The 23334-nt window shown below is 44.7% G+C and overlaps 1 protein-coding gene across 3 annotated transcripts in view; it reads left to right on the forward strand.

The window, feature by feature from the left end:
* LOC141265491 (glutamate decarboxylase 1-like) overlaps window positions 1-23334 on the forward strand; it is a 279089-nt gene that overhangs the window by 65481 nt on the left and 190274 nt on the right. For all 3 annotated transcript variants that reach the window (XM_073678644.1, XM_073678645.1, XM_073678643.1), the window contains exon 3: window positions 2045-2287. In XM_073678644.1, coding sequence (XP_073534745.1) covers window positions 2045-2287 — 243 coding nt within the window. The remainder of the gene's footprint in view (window positions 1-2044; window positions 2288-23334) is intronic.

The following is a 23334-nucleotide window of genomic DNA, read 5'->3' on the forward strand; positions in this document are numbered from 1 at the left end:
GCCGGAGCGGTGAGCAAGGCAGAGCGTGCAGGAACCGCCGGAGCGGTGAGCAAGGCAGAGCAGAGATAAACCGCCAGAGCGGTGAGCAAAGGCAGAGCAGAGATAATCCACCGGAGCGGTGAGCAAAGGCAGAGCAGAGATAATCCACCAGAGCGGTGAGCAAGGCAGAGCAGGCAGGAACCGCCGGAGCAGTGAGCAAGGCAGAGCAGGCAGGAACCACCGGAGTAGTGAGCAAGGCAGAGCAGAGAGAAACCGCCGGAGCGGTGAGCAAGGCAGAGCGGGCAGAAACCTCTGGAGCGGTGAGCAAGGCAGAGCGAACAGGAACCGCCGGAGCGGTGAGCAAGGCAGAGCAGAAATAAACCGCCGGGCTAGCAGACTGGACTGAAGATCAAGTTTGCGATCTTGCACAGTGAGAGATGGTGCACCATGCAAGCCCGCCACCAGGTATGTTACACCCATCTTGACAGAAAAAAACAGAAATGTAGACATTTTTGCAAATTTATTAAAATAAAAAAACTGAAATATCACATGGTCATAAGTATTCAGACCGTTTGCTCAGTATTGAGTACAAGCCCCCTTTTGAGCTAATACAGCCACGAGTCTTCTTGGGAACGATGCAACAAGTTTTTCACACCTGGATTTATGGATCCTCTGCCATTCTTCCTTGCTGATCCTCTCCAGTTCCGTCAGGTTGGATAGTGAACGTTGGTGCACAGCCATTTTCAGGTCTCCCCAGAGATGCTCAATTGGGTTTAGGTCAGGGCTCTGGCTGGGTCAGTCAAGAATGCTCACAGAGTTGTTCTAAAGCCACTCCTTTGTTATTTTAGCTGTGTGCTTAGGGTCGTTGTCTTGTTGGAAGATGAACCTTTGGCCAAGGCTGATGTCCAGAGCACACTGGAAGAGGTTTTCATCCAGGATATCTCTGTACTTGGCCGCATTCATGTTTCCTTCAATTGCAACCAGTCGTCCTGTCCCTGCAGCTGAAAAACACCCCCATAGCATGATGCTGCCACACCATTTTCACTGTTGGGATTGTATTGGGCAGGTGATGAGCAGTGCTTGGTTTTCTCCAAACATACCGCTTAGAATTATCACCAAAAATTTCTATCTTTGTCTCATCAGATGAGAGAATTTTATTTCTCATAGTCTGGGAGTCCTTCATGTGTTTTTGAGCAAACTCTATGTGGGCTTTCATATGTCTTGCACTGAGGAGAGGCTTCCGTCGGGCAACTCTGCCATAAAGGTCCGACTGGTGGAGGGCTGCAGTGATAGTTGACTTTGTGGAACTTTCTCCCATCTCCCTACTGCATCTCTGGAGCTCAGCCACAGTGATCTTGGGGTTCTACTTTACCTGTCTCACCAAGGATTTTCTCCCACGATTGCTCAGTTTGGCTGGACAGCCAGGTCTACGAAGACTTCTGGTGGTCCCAAACGTTTTCTTCCATTTAAGGATTATGGAGGTCACTGTGCTCTTAGGAACCTTGAGTTTTGCAGAAATTCTTTTATAACCTTGGCTAGATCTGTGCCTTGCCACAATTCTGTCTCTGAGCTCCTTGGGCAGTTCCTTTGAGCTCATGATTCTCATTTGGTCTGACATGCATTGTGAGCTGTGAAGTCTTGTATAGACAGGTGTGTGCCTTTCCAAATCAAGTCCTATCAGTTTAATTAAACACAGCTGGACTCCAATGAAGGAGTAGAACCATCTCAAGGAGGATCACAAGGAAATGGACAGCATGTGACTTAAATATGAGTGTCTGAGCAAAGGGTCTGTATACTTATGACCATGTGATATTTCAGCTTTTCTTTTTAATAAATTTGCAAAAGTTTTTACATTTCAATTTTTTTCAGTCAAGATGCAAAGTGTGAGAAAAAATGAACTTTTTAGAATTTACCAAATGGCTTCAATGAAACAAAGAGCGAAAAATTTAAAGGGGCCTGAATACTTTCCATACCCACTGTATGTATGACAATTGAAGTGCAATTTCAGATACACAAGTAAAAGAAACCATCACAGTATTTTGACTACTTTTCATATATTGTACAGATTTACTACCTGCAAGAAATGGAGAAAAATACACTGAAGGATTTTTACTAGAAGTTTTTGACATTCTCTTCAGTTACATAAGGAAAACATTTGATGGGAAAAGTAAAGTTTTGGATTTCCATCACCCTCATCAGTTACTGGATGGTTTGGAAGGATTTAATCTTCAAATATCAGATCATCCAGAGCCTTTGGAACAGATTCTTGCTGATTGTAGAGATACTCTAAAATATGGAGTTAAAACCGGTATGTATCTGTTAAGTATTCCAGATTCTAGATATCTATACCTTTCAATTAGCGTTTGGTGGAATATTTGAACTTCAAATTCTCCAGCTTCACCAAATTTTCCCCCAAAATTCATTTGCTATGAATTCCAATACCGAAAAGCTTTTAAATGAAAACAAAATACATTTATAACACTCTGAGTTTTTCTTGGAGTGTATTCAACCCATTTTGAGATCCTTAATGCAAACACAGCCTTACTAATGTCCACATGGCCTCAGCACTCATATATATGCATAAAATATCACACACACTTTGTGAGGTAGAGAGTTGTGATTCAAATTCTGGATTATGGAGATTTTTCTTTTGGATTAAAAAAAACACATTTGCCCGTCTTACAATACTGGAAGCACACTTTTTGTGGCATAAAATCCAAGATACAGGATTTGGGTTGGAAGCACAATTAGCACTGAGGGGTTTAATAGTGCCCTAAATTTTTGCAGTGTGGGAAGAATAAAGGATGTTAAGGTGCTGTTGCTGCAGTATTTTGCAGATCAATTAATTCACACTGAGTGACTACAGAGGTACAGCACTTTCCTATTTATCACTTGAGGCTTTGGATGATTAATCTCAGACCCCAGACTATTAGTTCAATTTTCAATGTGATTCATCAGTGAAGTAGTAAGTAGTACACTAGAATAATATTGCGTCTTTTTCTATCCCTATGTGGAATGAGCTATGCACTCTGACCTCTTATCCCTACTCCTAAAAAAAGCCTAAAATTGTGCTGCTTGAACATCTCCCCTCCTTATACTGAGTGTAATAGTCAACCCTGATTGGCTGGGCAAGACCATGTGATGTGATAGCTGCAGGGTACTATGGGGAAGGCCGTAACCTTATGTCATTGGCCTGCTCACTTTGTCTTCAGCAGTGTATAAAATGGTGTTGACCATTTTCCTTTTTCAATCTTTTCAAATTATAGAGTGTTTCAATTTGTGGGGACTTCAGAATTTCAAGAAATTCGACTCAAAGTCAATCTTGACAAAATGAGCTCACTGACTGATTTTTAGTTAAACTTATTCTGTAGCCTGAATTGTGCAGAAAACATACTATAAAACAAATAGTACAACATTTTTAGAGACCATTTTTTTTTTATCAAACAACACAGAAAATCTGTCTCAAGCTCTTGTCCATTTGTCCACATCTTTTGAACACATGCCATTGTAAATCAGATGTCTGATGGTTGGTTTATACTTGTTTCTGTCTTATATTTGCCAGCAGGTATGAAGTTTAATGAGCTCTGTGTAGTGAATTGAGGCAATGGAAATTTAAGTCTTTTGAGCATTTTTTTTTATTCATAAAATATAAGGAGACTTTCATCCTAGGAAGCTACGAGGAGAATTTACCGGTAACTTCTTTTAGCCACTTCATGACTTTGTAAGCATGAAAAAAAGTGTGTGGCAAAGTATCTCCCAAATGTAGAGCTCTGCCAGAAACTATTACAGCAACATGGACCTGTTTTCAAATGTAAAATCCCCAGTTACAGGACTAAACTGCAAAATAAAATGTGAGATGTTTTAATAAATCTAGAAAAATATATATAATAAGATACAATACAAATGAAGAAAAAAATCACACCACTCATGTTAAGCAAAACTGCTTTTTTAGTCGCCTAGTTCACTAAATTCTGACTTTTTGATACGTAATACATACAGGTGCATCTCCCTAAATTAGAATATCATCAAAAAGTTAATTTATTTCAGTTCTTCAATACAAAAGTGAAACTCATATTATATAGAGTCATTACAAACAGAGTGATCTATTTCAAGTGTTTATTTCTGTTAATGTTGATGATTATGGCTTACATGCAATGAAAACACAAAAGTCATTATCTCAGTAAATTAGAATACTTTATAACAGCTTGAAAAATGTTTTTAAAATCCGAAATGTTGGCCGACTGAAATGTATGTTCAGTAAATGCACTCAATACTTGGTCGGGGCTCCTTTTGCATCAATTACTGCATCAATGCGGGGTGGCATGGAGGCGATCAGCCTGTGGCACTGCTGAGGTGTTATGGAAGCCCAGGTTGCTTTGATAGCAGTCTATGGGGTTAATTTCAGGCGAGTTTGCTGGCCAATCAGGCACAGTGATACTGTTGTTTTTAAAGGGAACCTGTCATGTCTTATCTGGCATGTAAACTGCCCCCATAGCATTGTTAGTGATGCAATGTGCATCACTAACCTGCTTTTTTCAATAAAATTAGTGGTAATATAATAAGGATATAACATTTTATGTACTCATAATCATACCTGCTTGTTCAGCCATAGGGGTGTGATTCTCACATTCAGTCATGGGCGGGCGCAACATTCAGTCAGTGCTGGCGCTGCCCACGTGTTTGAATTTTGCTCCCGGCAAGTGATGAAGTTGTGGGCCACTTGCGCAGTATCATACGTCCAGGCAGTAAAGCTTCCAGTGCTTGGAGCTGCACATGCACTATGATGAGCAGTTCCCCTCACCTGCGCAGTGAGGCTGTGTACTTTCCAGCTTTATGGCGCATGCACTATGACGAGCGGCTCCGGCCGCACACAGCGAAGCTGGGAACTTCACTGCGCACACACTGGGAGCAGCTCATCATAGCACATGCGCAGTGAAGCTTGAAAGTACACAGCCTCACTGCGCAGGCGAGCAGCCTGGGCCTGTGATGCTGCGCAAGCGTCCCACAACTTCAGCGCTCGCCGGGAGAAAAATTCAAATACGTGGGCGGTGCCAGCACTGACTGAATGCTGCACCCGCCCATGACTGAATGTGAGAATCGCACCCCTATGACTGAATGAGCAGGTATGATTATAAGTACATGAAATGTTATATCCTCATTATATTACCACTAATTGTATTGAAAAAAGCGTGTTAGTGATGCACATTGCATCACAAACATTGCTGGGTAGACGGCTGCTCTAACTTTGGTCTTGATAAAACACAGTGGACCTACACCAGCAGATTACATGGCTCCCCAAACCATCACTGATTGTGGAAACTTCACACTAGACCTCAAGCCACTTGGATTGTGGCCTCTCCACTCTTCCTCCAGACTCTGGGACCTTGATTTCCAAATGAAATGCAAAATATACTTTGCATTTACTTAGTGTGTCAATGACTGCCTTCTGGACATCTGTCAAGTCAGAAGTCTTCCCCATGATTGTGGAGGCTTCTGAAACAGACTAATGGACTTTTTTTAAACGCTTAGGAAGCCTTTGCAGATGTTTTTTGTCAATTATTCTGATTTACTGAGATAATGACTTTTGTGTTTTCATTGGCCGTAAGCCATAATCATCAACATTATCAAAAATAAACACTTGAAATAGATCACTCTGCTTGTAATGACTCTATATAATATATGAGTTTCACTTTTTTATTGAAGAACTGAAATAAATTAACTTTTTGATGATATTCTCATTTAGTGAGATGCACCTGTATATTTTGGTTGAACTCAATCTTATGAGTTTGGCCTTGATTCACCCAACAGTATTTGTCAGTATTCTGATGAAAAATGTTGTAAAGGTGGCAACATTTTTGACTTTCCGCATTTTAATGTTAATCCCATTCAGCTCAAATAACTCTTTGAAAAGTATGTGGAGCTCAGCCAGGAGGGCGGAAGAACAACCCCCCCCCCAAAAAAAAAAATTCATTAGATTTTATGCCAGAACATTACATAAATTACAACTAATGCACCGTACTGGAGTAGCTTTTTTTTCTTTTTTTTTTGCCGAAAGAAATGTCAAATTAATTTTAAGAGGCAAATGACTATATTCTTTAAATTTGCAAAATCACACAAAAACGACAATTTTCTTTTTGCTTAATGTATCAAATGCATAAAAATAAAGGAAAACATTTCTCTAAAATATGTATTAAAAAACAGCTCTAAATATTTCAGCACATGAAAAATAAATAACAGAACTTTGCAATTATTAAATGCATCAATTCCATCACTGCTACACATATAAAATGCATTAGTTACTTGATTTTTGTTTCAAAAAGTCAACTATATAAATGTAAGTGTTGAGCCACCCCCGTAGTGTTCGGGTTCGGTTCGGTTCGTCGAACACCGGGATGTTCGAGGAACTGTTCGTCGAACTGTTCATCGAACACCTTAGAACACCGTCTAACACCATTAAAACCAATGGCAGGCAAACAAAAACACATAGAAACACATAGAAAACACCTTCAAATGTGTCCAAAAGCTGACAAACTGCTCAGAAGACGCTCTCTTTAAAAAAGCCGGCCGGCAATTCAGCAGCGGCATACACCGGTACCCGACAATTTAGACAAGAAGGAATAGAGCATCACACATAGATTAGATAGATAGAAACATGTCAGTCACATATATAAGAAGTACAGTGACAGTGTTGGTTACTGTACTTGTCATTTAGTGTAAAGGATTTATTAAAAAAAATAATAGTGTTTTCGTGCACCGTCTCTTTAAAAAAGCCGGCCGGCAATTCAGCAGCGGTACCCGACAATTTAGAACAGAAAGAATAGAGCTTCACACATAGATAGATAGATATAAACATGTCAGTCACATATATAATAAGTACAGTGACAGTGTTGGTTACTGTACTTGTCATTTAGTGTAAAGGATTTATTTAAAAAAATAATAGTGTTTTCATGCACTGTCTCTTTAAAAAAGCCGGCCGGCAATTCAGCATCTGTACCCGACAATTTAGAACAGAAAGATAGAGCATCACACATAGATTAGATAGATAGAAACATGTCAGTCACATATATATGAAGCACAGTGACAGTGTTGGTTACTGTACTTGTCATTTAGTGTTAAAATAAAGGATTTATAAAAAAAAAAATTGGCGTGGGGTTCCCCTTAATTTTAGTCTCTAGCGGAGGTTAAGCAGACGGCTGGGGCAGATGTTTGAAGCCCGGGAAAAGGGTAATACCCACGGAGCTTCCCAGGCTACTAATATCAGCCCCCAGCTGAATACCTAGCCTTTACTAGCTATTAAAATGGGGAACCCCCCCAAAAAATGATGTAGGGTCCCCCCTATTTTATTAGCTAGCAAAGGCTAGGCAGACAGCTGGGGGCTAATATTAATAGCCCAGGAAGGGTGCCATGAATATTGGCCCCCTCCCAGGCTAGAAACACCAGCCGTCAGCCGCCCCAGAAATGGCGCATCCATAGGATGCGCCAATTCTGGCACTTAGCCTCGCTCTTCCCACTGCCCTGTAGCGGTGGCAGTGGGGTAATAGGGCTGGGGTTGATGTCAGCTTATAATGCCAGCTGACATCAAGCCCAGGTTAGTAATGGAGAGGCACAGCGGTGTTTAAATGTGGAGCCAAGATCGGTGATTGGTCGCGGCCGATATTTAAATTTGGCGCACAAATCGGTGATTGGTCGCGGGCAGCGCCCGCGACCAATCAGCGATTTTTAACACAAATGTCCGGATCTTTGTAACACCATGCGGATACTGTGGGGACATCAGCGGCTAGGGTGTCAAGGGAGGACCGGGGAGCGGCGCTGCGGGTCGGGATACTTCTGCTGCGAGCAGTCGCTCATCTCCCGGCTTCTCGCAGCGGAAGTATCCGACCAGGCAGCGGCGCTCCCCGGTCCTCACTAATACGATTCCGCTCCCCGGTCCTCACCAATACGATTCGCTGATTTGTCGCGCTCTCCGCACGCTACCAATCAGTGATCTTGGCGCTAAAGTTAACCACCGCTCAGCTGATTGGTCGCGGACGCTGCCCGCGACCAATCACCGATTTGGGCGCCACATTTAAATAGCGGCCGCGACCAATCAGCGAGCTTGGCGCCAAATTTAAACAACGCTCTGCTAATTGGTCGCGGATGCCGGCCGCGACTAATCAGCATTATGGGCGCCAAATTTAAACACCGCTCTGCTGATTGATCGCGGTCGCTGGCTGAGATCAATCAGCAATATTGCCGCAAAATTTAAACACCGCTCTGCTGATTAGTCGCGGTCGCCGTCCGCGACCAATCAGCAGTATTGGCGTCAAAATTAAACCCTGCTCAGCTGATTGGTCGCGGTTGCCGGCCGCGACCAATTAGCGATTTTGGCGCCAAATTTAAACACCGCTCTGCTGATTGGTCGCGGTCGTGACCAATCACCATTATTGGCGCCAAATTTAAACACCGCTTTGCTGATTGGCCGCGACCGCAAACAATCAGCATTATTGGCGCAAAATTTAAACCCCGCTCTGCGGATTGGTCACGTTCGCTGGCCGCGACCAATCAGCATTATTGGTGCAAAATTTAAACCCCGCTCTGCTGATTAGTCGCGACCGCCGGCCGTGACCAATCAGCGATATAGTCGCCAAATTTCAACACCGCTTTGCTGATTGGTCGCGGTTGCGACCAGTCAGCGATTTTGGCGCCAAATTTAAACACCGCTCTGCTGATTGCGCCGGGTCTGCCGCATACATATTCTAGAATACCCGATGCGTTAGAATCGGGCCACCATCTAGTTTCATGAAATAATTAAAAAAAAAATTGACGTGGGGCTTCGCACTATATTTGTGTCCAGCCAGGTACAGAAGGCAGGAACGGGCTGCCCCCAACCACCAGCTGCCTATTTGTACCTGGCTGGACACAACAATATAGGGAAGCCCTTTTTTCTTAATTATTTCATGAATTTCATGAAATAATTAAAAAAAAAAATATGTGGGGCTTCGCCCTATTTTTGGGTCCAGCCAGGTACAACTAGGCAGCTGGGGGCTGGAATCTGCAGTGCAGGGAGGCCCAAGCTTTCTGCCCCCCCCCCCCCCCCGCTGCAAATTGCAGTCCGCAGCCACCCCGGAAAATGGAGCGTTCATAGAAGCGCCATCTTCTGGCGCTGCACCCAACTCATCCAGGGCCCTGGTGCGGTGGCTCACTGGGTAATAAAGGGGTTAGGGCCAGCTTGGTATTATCAGCTGGCCCTAAGCTCGAAATTCATGGGGTCACGCCAATATTAGACATGACCACCATGAATTTCTAGTAAGTATTTAAAAAAAACACAACACCCAGAATAAAGTCCTTTAATTGAAAAAAACACACAATTCTTTATTGTTCTAAATTAAACCATACTTACTGTCACGCCCATTCCAGCTGAAGCCAACGATCTCCTGCAATAAAAGAAAAATAATAAAGCAACATCATTCTTACCTTTCCATGGTTCCCACGACAGCTTCAGCTCTGCTACATCGAGATGACAGGCTGGACCGCAGCAGAACGCTGCCATCCAGCTTGCCATGCCGCACAGACTGAGAAGCGCAGGCATGCTTGCGCTCCTCAGTGTCTCGCTGTGACGGCATCCAGATGAGCCAAGGTCATGTCCAATGAACTCGGCTCACCTCATGCACGTCACTGACAGCGTGGGAAAATTCTCCTGCACTCAGCGCTTCAGCGTGAGAATTCTCCCACTCTGTCAGTGACGTACATGAGGTGAGCTGAGTTCATTGGACATGACCTCGGCTCATCTGGATGCCGTCACAGCGAAACACTGAGGAGCGCAAGCATGCCTGCGCTTCTCAGTCTGTGCGGCATGGCAAGCTGGATGGCAGTGTTCTGCTGCGGTCCAGCCTGTCATCTCGATGTAGCAGAGCTGAAGCTGTCGTGGGAACCATGGAAAGGTAAGGATGATGTTGCTTTATTATTTTTCTTTTATTGCAGGAGATCGTTGGCTTCAGCTGGAATGGGCGTGACGGTAAGTATGGTTTAATTTAGAACAATAAAGAATTGTGTCTTTATTTCAATTAAAGGACTTTATTCTGGGTGTTTGTGTTTTCTTTTAACTTTGACTATGGGGTTAGTAATGGGGGTGTCTTATAGACGCCTCTCCATTACTAACCTGGGCTTGATGTCAGCTGGCATTATAAGCTGACATCAACCCCAGCCCTATTACCCCACTGCCACAGATACAGGGCAGTGGGAAGAGCGAGGCTAAGTGCCAGAATTGGCGCATGCTATGGATGCGCCATTTCTGGGGCGGCTGACGGCTGGTGTTTCTAGCCTGGGAGGGGGCCAATAATCATGGTACCCTTCCTGGGCTATTAATATCAGCCCCCAGCTGTCTGCCTAGCCTTTGCTAGCTATTAAAAAAGGGGGGACCCCACGTCATTTTTTTTTGGGGGGGGGTCCCCCATTTTAATAGCTAGTAAAGGCTAGGTATTCAGCTGGGGGCTGATATTAGTAGCCTGGGAAGCTCCGTGGGTATTACCCCTTCCCAGGCTTCAAACATCTGCCCCAGCCGTCTGCTTAACCTCCGCTAGAGACTAAAATTACGGGGAACCCCACACCAATTTTTTTTTTTAATAAATCCTTTATTTTAACACTAAATGACAAGTACAGTAATCAACACTGTCACTGTACTTCATATATATGTGACTGACATGTTTCTATCTATCTAATCTATGTGTGATTCTCTATTTCTTCTATTCTAAATTGTCGGGTACCGCTGCTGAATTGCCGGCCGGCTTTTTTAAAGAGACAGTGCATGAAAACACTATTATTTTTTTAATAAATCCTTTACACTAAATGACAAGTACAGTAACCAACACTGTCACTGTACTTCTTATATATGTGACTGACATGTTTCTATCTATCTAATCTATGTGCGATTCTCTATTCTTTCTGTTCTAAATTGTCGGGTACCGGTGTATGCCACAGCTGAATTGCCGGCTTTTCATGTTTCACTGTGGGCACTGTTCCCATCGATTTGGGCAATCACTGTAATGCCACAACCACCATGGCTGTGGCATTACAGTGAGTGGCAGGCAATCCCTGCATGATTGGTGCTCAAAATAGCGCCAGACATGCAGGACACGCTTTTGGTGCACGAACAGTTATCGAACATAACCTCGAACAGCCGAATTTTTTGCAAATCGTTCGGGTTCGTCGAGCAACTCGAACACCGCCCAAAACAGCTCGAATTTGAGATTGACGAACAGTTCTAGTCGAACACCGTTCATCTCTAATCATTAGATGGACCCTAACTCTTTTGACTCGCCTCTCTGTGATCCTGGTTCATCAAGATTGGATTTTTTTCAGTCTTCCAGTCTGGATGAACAGTGCACTGGAGGAATATATGCCAGATTCATAATTAATGAACAAACTAATGAATTTGGCAAAGCTTTCAGTTGCCATGTACAACCACATAAAAAACTTACCCGAGTCAGGTACTGGAATACACTTGTTGTAATTTTACAACACTTATTTTCCCAAAATATGAACAATTTACTGGGCATGTACCTTTCCAAATGAGGTCTATCCCCTTTTTAAAAAAAGCTGGCAGAGCGGGTAAGGACTGGTATAAATGCAAAGTCACAATTTTTGCACAGCAAGAAAATGCACAAAACTCTTACTACATTCCATACAGTTTTACTCCAAAAAACTGGAATAAAACGATTGATCAAATTGGCCATTTTTTTGCTGGAAATGAATTGAGGAAGAGAGTGAATCCAGATTTACTCTAAGAACAGTCTTGGAAACATGGGTGAATAGCCCCAGCTTAAGAGTGCACAGCCCACCACCAGTGCAGAAAAGCAAGCCAAGCGCTTTTATAGCACTAATGTAATGTGCAGATGCACATATGTCGTGGAAGATATTCCTACACTATACTACAAAATACACCCACAAATATGGGCCAATGCTTGCAAAAGATTTGTTATGCAAACTACTTTTTTGGGTGTGCACAATAACAAACTCATTTAAAACCATGTTGCACAAATTATTTCACCCAAATGAAAGTCTTAGGAACAAAGCTAAAGTTTAGACTGCAGGCGTCTAACAGACAGTTGACTATAAAAGAGTGCTACTTAGTAAAGAAAACTCCTTCCCAAATGGAAGAGAAATGTCACAAATAATTTCACACAAGTTACACAAGGAAGGTGAAGGCTACAAGAAGATGAGCAAAGGTTTATTTATCTGTCAGAATGTGAATCCTACAAAAGAATGGAGTCATACATCCACATAATGGAAAATATAAAAAGTTTAATTTCATTGTATAAGAAAAGAATATAGCAATTCAAACTTTAAAAAAATTAGGGTTACAGGTGAAGATTCAAATATATAGGGGCACGCAAAGGCACATTATATAGAGGGGCAGCAACTTAATAGAGTACAATCGAAATGAGACACAAGTTGCAATCGTAGACACTATAGTAACAGTACAGAAATGTGCAAATATGCAGTAATGAATAAACTTATATAAGAGAAATCTCAAAGCATAAAGTATTATAGTGACCACATACAGCAACCAAAGGTAAATATGCTACTGTTAGCCAATGAGCTCATGCACAGGACATATTCAACCACATGCTTACCCATATCTCTATGTACCAAAGTATGGGCCCACTAACTAGATATGAGTTTCATGTGGGCTTCCCAAGAGGTTGTATATAGATGTGTCAGGTCTCCAGCAAGGTTGTTTTATCATGGAAGCTGGATCTCTTCTTACTTGTAAAGTCGCGAATCAGGTCTCCCCGCAGGTGAATAGAATCAAGCCGCACAGATGGCACTTGCACTGTGTGTGTGGCACCCCAGGGGTCTGGTCTCCACAGTAATAGCAATGTTATGTCTGAGAGCAGGTGGGAGGTCTCTTGGTCAGGAATCCTATGCATGCCACACCTCCTGCCCAGTCCTGGGAGGGGAAGAACTTCCCCTATATAAAGCTGGGGCTGAGGCAGGGTTAGAGAGTAGTAGAGAGAAGAAGAGGAGCAGCTTAGGAAAGAAAGATCAGGAGCAGTGCTAAAAGGAATCAGGGGCTGGCAGCTGAAGAGCTCGCCCTGATTGAAGAGTTACCACCGGACCCGGAGTCCGAGGCTGTGGGGATTAACCCAGACCCAGCAGCAGAAACCGCCCGGCAGGGGATTTCAGGTCCTCTGGCCAAGAAACCCAAAGGCACGGTCACACGCGTGGGACCAGCACCGCCGTCGTGGAGTGGAAGCCACTAGAAGGCCCCGAGTCACCGGCCATACGGGTGAGCACCACACGGTACACTCAGGGACGTGGGCTACCTTTACCCGCCTCTAGCAAGGAAGCCAGAAGAGTACAATTAGTTGGGGAGGCCTACAACTCCGCCTGGCCAAGGGGGATCCCATCTGCTCAAGGACTGACCAGGCCCCGACCGCTAGCCAGTACTCCGGGAGGGTCTATCTTTGTCACCAGTAAAGACCCTGAACTACACCCCATCGTCTCTGAGTGGTTCCTGCTACCCCCATCATCCACGTCAGCTGCCCTGAGGCCATACCCCTCCCGTTGGGGGTTATACCATCCACGCTGCACCATCCTTCCACCGGCCTCAGCGGTCTGCCCTGCAGCGGCAGCTCCATAGCTGCATTCAACGGGTGGCGTAGTCGTCCTACATCTACTGCAAATATACTGCCACTCAGCTTGACTCCCTGGGCACAGACCGGGTCACCGCCACGAGACTACTACCCCTATCGGATCCGGCTCCGGGTAGGCTCCCGCGTGCGCAACGCTACTCAGCACAGGCCCAGGGGCGCGTCAGCTTTTGGCGTAGTCGGCAGGATACCGTGCCCGCAACCACCGGGTACTGCGTGCCTGAAAAAGAGACTTTTAAACTAACCTGTGGTGAAGATTCCCGCCATCCGGCGCCATCTTCAGCCTTCTTCCCGCCATCCGTGAAGTTTTCCCGCCATCCGGCGCCATTTTCAGCCTTCTTCCCGCCTTCCGTGGAGTTTTCCCGCCGTTGGACGCCATCTTAAAGACGCCGCGCGGGAAGAAGAGGGGCGTGGACTCCGAAAGCACGCGAGAACTGAAGCCCCGCCTCACGTCCAGACGTCGCGTAAGGTCCTGGAAGGAGCCCAGCAGACGCTGACGTCACAGGAGCGCGACGGAAGGTCCTCAACCCTGACGATCCACTGCGGAGCCGCGGCCTACGGAAGAGGATCATCGCAAGGTAGGCCACGGTCCACTAGGGGGGAGGAAGATGTCGGATACGGAGGAGAGCTTCACTGCCTCAACCCCCACCAGCGCCAGCGCTGCTGCAGTCATGCCTTTCACCATGCCCTATATCCCGGGAGCAGCCTGGCTACCCCAATACTCAGGGGAGTCACATACCCTGAATGACTTTAGAGAAAAGCTGGATAGCCTCTTCCAGGTGTACCCCCTCACAGAAGAGCAAAAAGTGAGCATCCTGGTGGCCCAACTAACCGGGGCAGCCCAAAGGGAGGTAAAGTCCTGGCCACCTGGGAGGAAAGAAACCCTGAGAATTACAGCTCATTTAAGCTAGAGTTCCTGGCAGTGGTGTGGGCAGTCACCGAACGCTTTAAGCACTACCTCGCTTCTTCCCGGTTCACCGTGTACACGGATAACAACCCGTTGACACACCTGGACACTGCAAGACTCGGTGCCCTAGAGCAGAGATGGATGGCCCGCTTGTCCAACTATGAGTTTACAATCAAATACCGGGCAGGACGCTCCAATACCAACGCAGACGCCCTGTCCAGGATGCCAAACCTACCGGACGTAGGGGAAGATTCAGAGGAACTGGAAGAAGTTGAGCTCCCCGCGTTCCACCGTCATGGGACTATCCAGTATTCCCACCGTGTAAGAAGTAAGCAAACCGCTACGTTCAACCCCTTACCTCATTACAACTGGTTGGAGACGCAAGACAGTGACCCTGCCGTCCGTCTGGTAAAGGAGATGCTGACTCGGCCAGATGCACGCCTTGACCCAGACGCTCCGGAGGAAGCCAAGCAACTGTGGGCTGAGAAGAGTCGACTGTTCCTTTACAAGGGGAAGTTGTGCCGCAGAATGGTTAACTCCCGGACGCATGAACTAATCTGGCAAGTAGTGGTGCCAAGAAGAGATGCAGCTATGGTGATGGAGGCATACCACGACGGAGCTGGGCATTTCGGATGGAAGAAGCTGGAGTTCCTGCTGCGCGGGCGGTTCCATTGGGTAGGCATGAGAGGAACCATCGAGAGGTGGTGCAGAGACTGTGGCCCATGCAACTTAAGAAGGAGGGACCGTGCCAGCCAGAAGACTCCCCTGCGGTCAATCATCACCAGACAGCCGTTGGAACTGGTAGCTTTGGATCATGTAAAACTGACCCCAAGCAGAAGTGGCTACGTCTACGCGTTAACCATCGTGGATCACTACTCCCGGTTCTTGGTTGTCGTCCCCGTCAAGGACTTAACGGCTCACACAGCAGCTAGAGCCTTCCAGCAGCACTTCTGCCGTCCGCATGGATACCCGGAGCAGGTGCTGACGGACCAGGGGCCTGCCTTTGAAGCGTAGGTCTTCCAGGAGTTCTGCACCCTGTATGGATGCCGGAAGATAAGAACAACACCCTATCACCCGCAAACTAATGGACTTTGTGAGAAAATGAACCAGGTGGTGATAGATCTCCTGAAAACATTGCCCCTGGAGGAACGCAGTCTGTGGCCTGAGAAGCTGCCCGACCTGGTGGACCTATACAACCACATCCCTGTAGGTTCCACCAACTGTACCCCGGCTTACCTAATGAGGGCAAGACCTGGTAAGCTTCCTGTTGATCTGGAGATGGGAGTCCTGACACCCGAGGACACTTCACCAGAAGCCAACTGGGACACAGAGATGCAGCAGCAATACCGAAAAGTACAGGAGAGCGTGGAGCGTAGTCTCTGTCAAGCTAGGGAAAGACAAGAGAAAACTTACAACCAGTATGCTCCCGCTGTTCCCCTGGTGCCCGGAGAGCCGGTCTTGAAGAGGAAAAGACGGCTCCACAAGTTGGACGACCAATGGGAGAAGGACCCGTACACCGTACTGCCCTCAAGCCACGACAACCCGAAGATCTGTACAATCAGTAAAGACGGAGGGGAAACCACAGCCATTGTATCCCGGGATCACCTAAAGAAGTGTCCCGAACAGCTACGGAACCCTGAAGAGGAACAAGAGGACCCTCGACCCGTAGAGGAAAGGGAAGATATGGTTAGTACTGTGCTCGGAGACTTCCCTCGGTCTTGGACTCAAGTCAATGGTGTTGTTGTGGTACCCGTCCTCACGTTCCTCCAACCAGCATCCCAAGTGCCTACGGAGACACAGGTAGAACTGGAAGAACAGCCGGTCCAGGAGGCAGAAGGCCCCACACAAGCAGACCAGGAAAATCAACCCTCTGCTTATAGTGAGCCTGCCATACCCCTAGTGAGCCAAAGAGTCCGTAGACAGCTGCCCAGTTTACCCTTGACAGCTCCTATACCCTGTAGCTCAGGACCAACCAGCTCCGTAGGTCCACTACGGTCACTAGAGGCCAGCTGCCCATACGGTGGAGGATCTAAATGTTCAAGCTATTTTATTAATGTTTACCTGTTTATTGTTGCTTGTGTATAATTATGTGTTTCTAGTTATTTAGGAGTCTTTGGTGGATTTACCGGGAATCCTTTGTGCATATAGTTGGAGCGTAACCCAGGACGGACTGAAAGACTGTTAAGGACTCGGGGCAGGACAGACCCCTACCTGGTTACGTCTCCCTGTGTTGGTGAAATGGACACCCTTGTTTTCCTCAAAAGTTACACCCGGTTGCGGACACGCCGTGACCACCTTATGTGTTGTCTCTATTAGAATGTTATTGTTTGCACCTTGTTATGTTTACAAAAGTATGTTTAGTCCCGGAGTACTAACTTTCACTAGTGGGGAATGTGGCACCCCAGGGGTCTGGTCTCCACAGTAATAGCAATGTTATGTCTGAGAGCAGGTGGGAGGTCTCTTGGTCAGGAATCCTATGCATGCCACACCTCCTGCCCAGTCCTGGGAGGGGAAGAACTTCCCCTATATAAAGCTGGGGCTGAGGCAGGGTTAGAGAGTAGTAGAGAGAAGAAGAGGAGCAGCTTAGGAAAGAAAGATCAGGAGCTCAGTGGGAGCAGTGCTAAAAGGAATCAGGGGCTGGCAGCTGAAGAGCTCGCCCTGATTGAAGAGTTACCACCGGACCCGGAGTCCGAGGCTGTGGGGATTAACCCAGACCCAGCAGCAGAAACCGCCCGGCAGGGGATTTCAGGTCCTCCGGCCAAGAAACCCGAAGGCACGGTCACACGCGTGGGACCAGCACCGCCGTCTTGGAGCGGAAGCCACTAGAAGGCCCCGAGTCACCGGCCATACGGGTGAGCACCACACGGTACACTCAGGGACGTGGGCTACCTTTACCCGCCTCTAGCAAGGAAGCCAGAAGAGTACAATTAGTTGGGGAGGCCTACAACTCCGCCTGGCCAAGGGGGATCCCATCTGCTCAAGGACTGACCAGGCCCCGACCGCTAGCCAGTACTCCGGGAGGGTCTATCTTTGTCACCAGTAAAGACCCTGAACTACACCGCATCGTCTCTGAGTGGTTCCTGCTACCCCCATCATCCACGTCGGCTGCCCTGAGGCCATACCCCTCCCGTTGGGGGTTATACCATCCACGCTGCACCATCCTTCCACCGGCCTCAGCGGTCTGCCCTGCAGCGGCAGCTCCATAGCTGCATTCAACGGGTGGCGTAGTCGTCCTACATCTACTGCAAATATACTGCCACTCAGCTTGACTCCCTGGGCACAGACCGGGTCACCGCCACGAGACTACTACCCCTATCGGATCCGGCTCCGGGTAGGCTCCCGCGTGCGCAACGCTACTCAGCACAGGCCCAGGGGCGCGTCATGTGCGCATCACATCCGTCTATCCAACTGATGTGGCCAGTCAAAGGAAAACTTTCCTGTGATGTCATAGACCTGCATGCATCCCTATGGGATGCTGTTAGAGGTGCATAAAGCGAGGGAACGATAGTGGGCATGCGCTCGTGCAGTGACCATACTGAAGAGGGGCAAGAGGACAAACCACCAAATATGAAGCCAGCAATCACCATTATATATAAGGGCATCAAAATTATCACAATAAAGAGAACCAGAAATGCTAAATAAGACAGATAATATGAAGAACATGAGATGAATATGTTATAATGAATGTGAAAACACAAGTATAAAACTGGAGAAGGTCGTTTTCAATATGCCAATATATGAGAAATAGTAGTGAGAATAGGTGAGTGTTTATATGCAATGACCTAATCAATATATATCTCATGGACCATGTATCAAGAGAATATATGTAAAGAAAAATTATAATAATAAAAAAAAAATAGTACAGAGGACAAGTCAAAAAGCAAAAGTCCTCAGATCATATACACATATGATGCATACATCAAAAGGACCATGTAAAAATAAATAAGAATAACGTTCATAATGAATGGAAGTGAACATTGTAAAGAAAACCATGGAAGCTACTATAACCTCTTCATACCAGGCAATGTGAACTGAGGTCTAAGATGGTAGACATGCAAGAAATAGGAGCATGTTCACACTAGCAAAAAAGAAACAAAACCTACAAAAGACAAAAGACAAAAATATATCTCATACCCTACCATCATTATATATAAATGTAAAGCAAAGTTGCATAATAAATATAGGGTACTTAGTGAACTATTTTTGATCAAAAAAAGTATACAAGCCGTCCCACCAGCGGCAAGGTGACCCTAAATTGGGACGGTACCTATACTGCCTATATTAAAAACCTTACTGTATATCAAAGTTGAAGTAATGCATATAAAAGGGTAGACAAATAGGACCGGGTCCCAACTCCAGACCACCCAGGCCCGTGGTAAGCTACATATATACCAGTCAGCTCAACAAAGGGGATGCCACACCCTTAAATTGCACAGAATGCAAACAAGACAAAAAAACAGGCAATGTGAACTGAGGTCTAAGATGGTAGACATGCAAGAAATAGGAGCATGTTCACACTAGCAAAAAAGAAACAAAACCTACAAAAGACAAAAGACAAAAATATATCTCATACCCTACCATCATTATATATAAATGTAAAGCTAAGTTGCATAATAAATATAGGGTACTTAGTGAACTATTTTTGATCAAAAAAAGTATACAAGCCGTCCCACCAGCGGCAAAGTGACCCTAAATTGGGACGGTACCTATACTGCCTATATTAAAAACCTTACTGTATATCAAAGTTGAAGTAATGCATATAAAAGGGTAGACAAATAGGACCGGGTCCCAACTCCAGACCACCCAGGCCCGTGGTAAGCTACATATATACCAGTCAGCTCAACAAAGGGGATGCCACACCCTTAAATTGCACAGAATGCAAACAAGACAAAAAACCAGGCAATGTGAACTGAGGTCTAAGATGATAGACATGCAAGAAATAGGAGCATGTTCACACTAGCAAAAAAGGAACAAAACCTACAAAAGACAAAAGACAAAAATATATCTCATACCCTACCATCATTATATATAAATGTAAAGCAAAGTTGCATAATAAATTTAGGGTACTTAGTGAACTATTTTTGATCAAAAAAAGTATACAAGCCGTCCCACCAGCGGCAAGGTGACCCTAAATTGGGACGGTACCTATACTGCCTATATTAAAAACCTTACTGTATATCAAAGTTGAAGTAATGCATATAAAAGGGTAGACAAATAGGACCGGGTCCCAACTCCAGACCACCCAGGCCCGTGGTAAGCTACATATATACCAGTCAGCTCAACAAAGGGGATGCCACACCCTTAAATTGCACAGAATGCAAACAAGACAAAAAACCAGGCAATGTGAACTGAGGTCTAAGATGGTAGACATGCAAGAAATAGGAGCATGTTCACACTAGCAAAAAAGAAACAAAACCTACAAAAGACAAAAGACAAAAATATATCTCATACCCTACCATCATTATATATAAATGTAAAGCAAAGTTGCATAATAAATATAGGGTACTTAGTGAACTATTTTTGATCAAAAAAAGTATACAAGCCGTCCCACCAGCGGCAAGGTGACCCTAAATTGGGACGGTACCTATACTGCCTATATTAAAAACCTTACTGTATATCAAAGTTGAAGTAATGCATATAAAAGGGTAGACAAATAGGACCGGGTCCCAACTCCAGACCACCCAGGCCCGTGGTAAGCTACATATATACCAGTCAGCTCAACAAAGGGGATGCCACACCCTTAAATTGCACAGAATGCAAACAAGACAAAAAACCAGGCAATGTGAACTGAGGTCTAAGATGGTAGACATGCAAGAAATAGGAGCATGTTCACACTAGCAAAAAAGAAACAAAACCTACAAAAGACAAAAGACAAAAATATATCTCATACCCTACCATCATTATATATAAATGTAAAGCAAAGTTGCATAATAAATATAGGGTACTTAGTGAACTATTTTTGATCAAAAAAAGTATACAAGCCGTCCCACCAGCGGCAAGGTGACCCTAAATTGGGACGGTACCTATACTGCCTATATTAAAAACCTTACTGTTTTTAATATAGGCAGTATGGTGGGACGGCTTGTATACTTTTTTTGATCAAAAATAGTTCACTAAGTACCCTATATTTATTATGCAACTTTGCTTTACATTTATATATAATGATGGTAGGGTATGAGATATATTTTTGTCTTTTGTCTTTTGTAGGTTTTGTTTCTTTTTTGCTAGTGTGAACATGCTCCTATTTCTTGCATGTCTACCATCTTAGACCTCAGTTCACATTGCCTGGTTTTTTGTCTTGTTTGCATTCTGTGCAATTTAAGGGTGTGGCATCCCCTTTGTTGAGCTGACTGGTATAAATGTAGCTTACCACGGGCCTGGGTGGTCTGGAGTTGGGACCCGGTCCTATTGGTCTACCCTTTTAAATGCATTACTTCAACTTTGATATACAGTAAGGTTTTTAATATAGGCAGTATAGGTACCGTCCCAATTTAGGGTCACCTTGCCGCTGGTCGGACGGCTTGTATACTTTTTTTGATCAAAAATAGTTCACTAAGTACCCTATATTTATTATGCAACTTTGCTTTACATTTATATATAATGATGGTAGGGTATGAGATATATTTTTGTCTTTTGTCTTTTGTAGGTTTTATAACCTCTTCATGCAGGGTGAGAAATAAAGGATATGAGGGTCTTTGCAGAGTTTATTTTGGAAAGTGACAGGAAATTGAAATGGGTTGTATTGCTAGCACAATGATAGCTTTACTTGATGTTTCTATTGCTATATCCAAATGCGGCAAATCTCTCTTTAAGATCTGATGCCTGCTCTTTGAAACCTTTATCTGAAGGCCTCATCTTCAAAAACTGTCCGATTGGAACAGCTCGTATTGTTGACCCCATGTGCACTGAGGAGGCATGCAACAATGTATTCACAGAGGTTTCTTTGTGAAACATCTGTTTGGATGAAATTATCCTCGTGAACCATCAGCATCAAGTCAAGGCATTCAATCTATTGCCTATGGAGCTTGTATATGAGTCGAATGTTGACACTGGTGTGACTTAATTCTGATATAAATTCATGAAGCTCACATTCAGTATCCTGCTATATTATCAAAAGGATATCAATGTACCTATAGCAACCCTAGACATGTGATGTAGCATATGTGCACACAAAGGAAAACACCCTTCTCCCAATAATCCAGGAAGAGGTAAGCCTACACTTATCGTGGTATCCTGCTTCTGCAGAAAACCTTCTTTAACCCCTTTCCGACCTGGTCAGTAATAGTACGCACCAGGTCGGAAAGGCCGGTTCAGCGAACCGGGCACATGTCAGCTGATTCTTACAGCTGACATGTGCCCGCAACAGCCGCGGATGGAATCACGATCCACCCGCGGCTGTTAACTAGTTAAATGCCGCTGTCAATCTCTGACAGCGGCATCTAACTCGCGCTTCCGGGAAGCGCGTCCTAGGCCCCGTGATCACGTGATCGCGGGTCACTGATGGGTTGTCATGACAACCCAGGGTCTGCAGCAGTCATGTCTCACTAGCTATGAGCGCCACCTAGTGGTCGGCGCTCATAGCACAGGAGCATTTCTCCTGCATACAGGCAATCTGCTCATCGCCTGTATGCAGTAGAAGCAATCAAACAACTGCTGCTTTTAGTCTCCTAAGGAGACTATTGAACCATGCAGAAAGTGTAAAAAAAAGTTTTTAAAAATATAAAAAAAATTAAAAATATATAAAAGTTTAAATCACCCCCCTTTTGCCCCATTCAAAATAAAATAATTAAAAAAAACCCCACATACACATATTTGGTATCGCCACGTTCAGAGTCGCCTGATCTATCAATATAATTAATAGAATTAATCCGATCGGTAAACGGCGTAATGAGAAAAAAATTTTATACGCCAGAATTACGTTTTTTTTGGTCACTGCAACATTGCAATAAAATGCAATAACGGGCAATCAAAACATTGGGCGCGCAAAAAATAAGCCCTCACCCGGCCCCAGATCCCGAAAAATGGAGACTCTATGGGTCTCGGAAAATGGAGCCATTTTTTTTTTTTTTTAGCAAACTTTGGATTTTTTTTTCACCACTTAAATAAAAAAGAACCTATACATGTTGGTGTCTACGAACTAATAATGGCCTGGAGAATAATGATGGCCAGTCAGTTTTATCAATCAGTGAACGTGGTAAAAAAAAGGACCCAAAAAACAACTGTGGAATTGCATTTTTTTGCAATTTCACTTCACTTGGAATTTTTTTACCCGTTTTCCAGCACACGATATGGTAAAACCAGTGATGGCATTTAAAAGTACAACTAGTCTCGCAAAAAATAAGCCCTCACATGGCCACATTTAACGAAAATTAAAAAGGTTCTTGCTCTGGGAAGAAGAAGAGCAAAAAATGAAAGCACAAAAACAGAAAGACTCAAGGTCGTTAAGGGGTTAAATATGAAGAAATGATGTGTCAGTATGAATTACAACAGTTCCAACACCAAAGTCCACATGTAAGCATCCAAATTACTCATGTCATGGAAGAAGCGGACAGTCTCTAACCTCTCACTATGTATTATATTGTATATAAAGATTCAACATCCGCCGCAAGAAGTAGCATATCTGGTTCCAGAAAGAGTCCACCAACATGATTAAGGATGCCTGTGGTGTCTCTGACATAGGAGGGCAGAGTTTCAACCAAAGTTTGCAAATAACATTAAATGAACTTACAGAATCACATAGCCCTCCTATGCCACAAACAGTCGGACATCTTGGTGGATTAACAGGGTCCTTATGTACAGTACAGACCAAAAGTTTGG

Source organism: Phyllobates terribilis, unplaced genomic scaffold (genome assembly GCF_046119375.1).
Source record: "Phyllobates terribilis strain yellow unplaced genomic scaffold, ASM4611937v1 Scaffold_4__5_contigs__length_816908805, whole genome shotgun sequence".
NCBI classification, from domain to species: Eukaryota; Metazoa; Chordata; class Amphibia; order Anura; family Dendrobatidae; genus Phyllobates; species Phyllobates terribilis.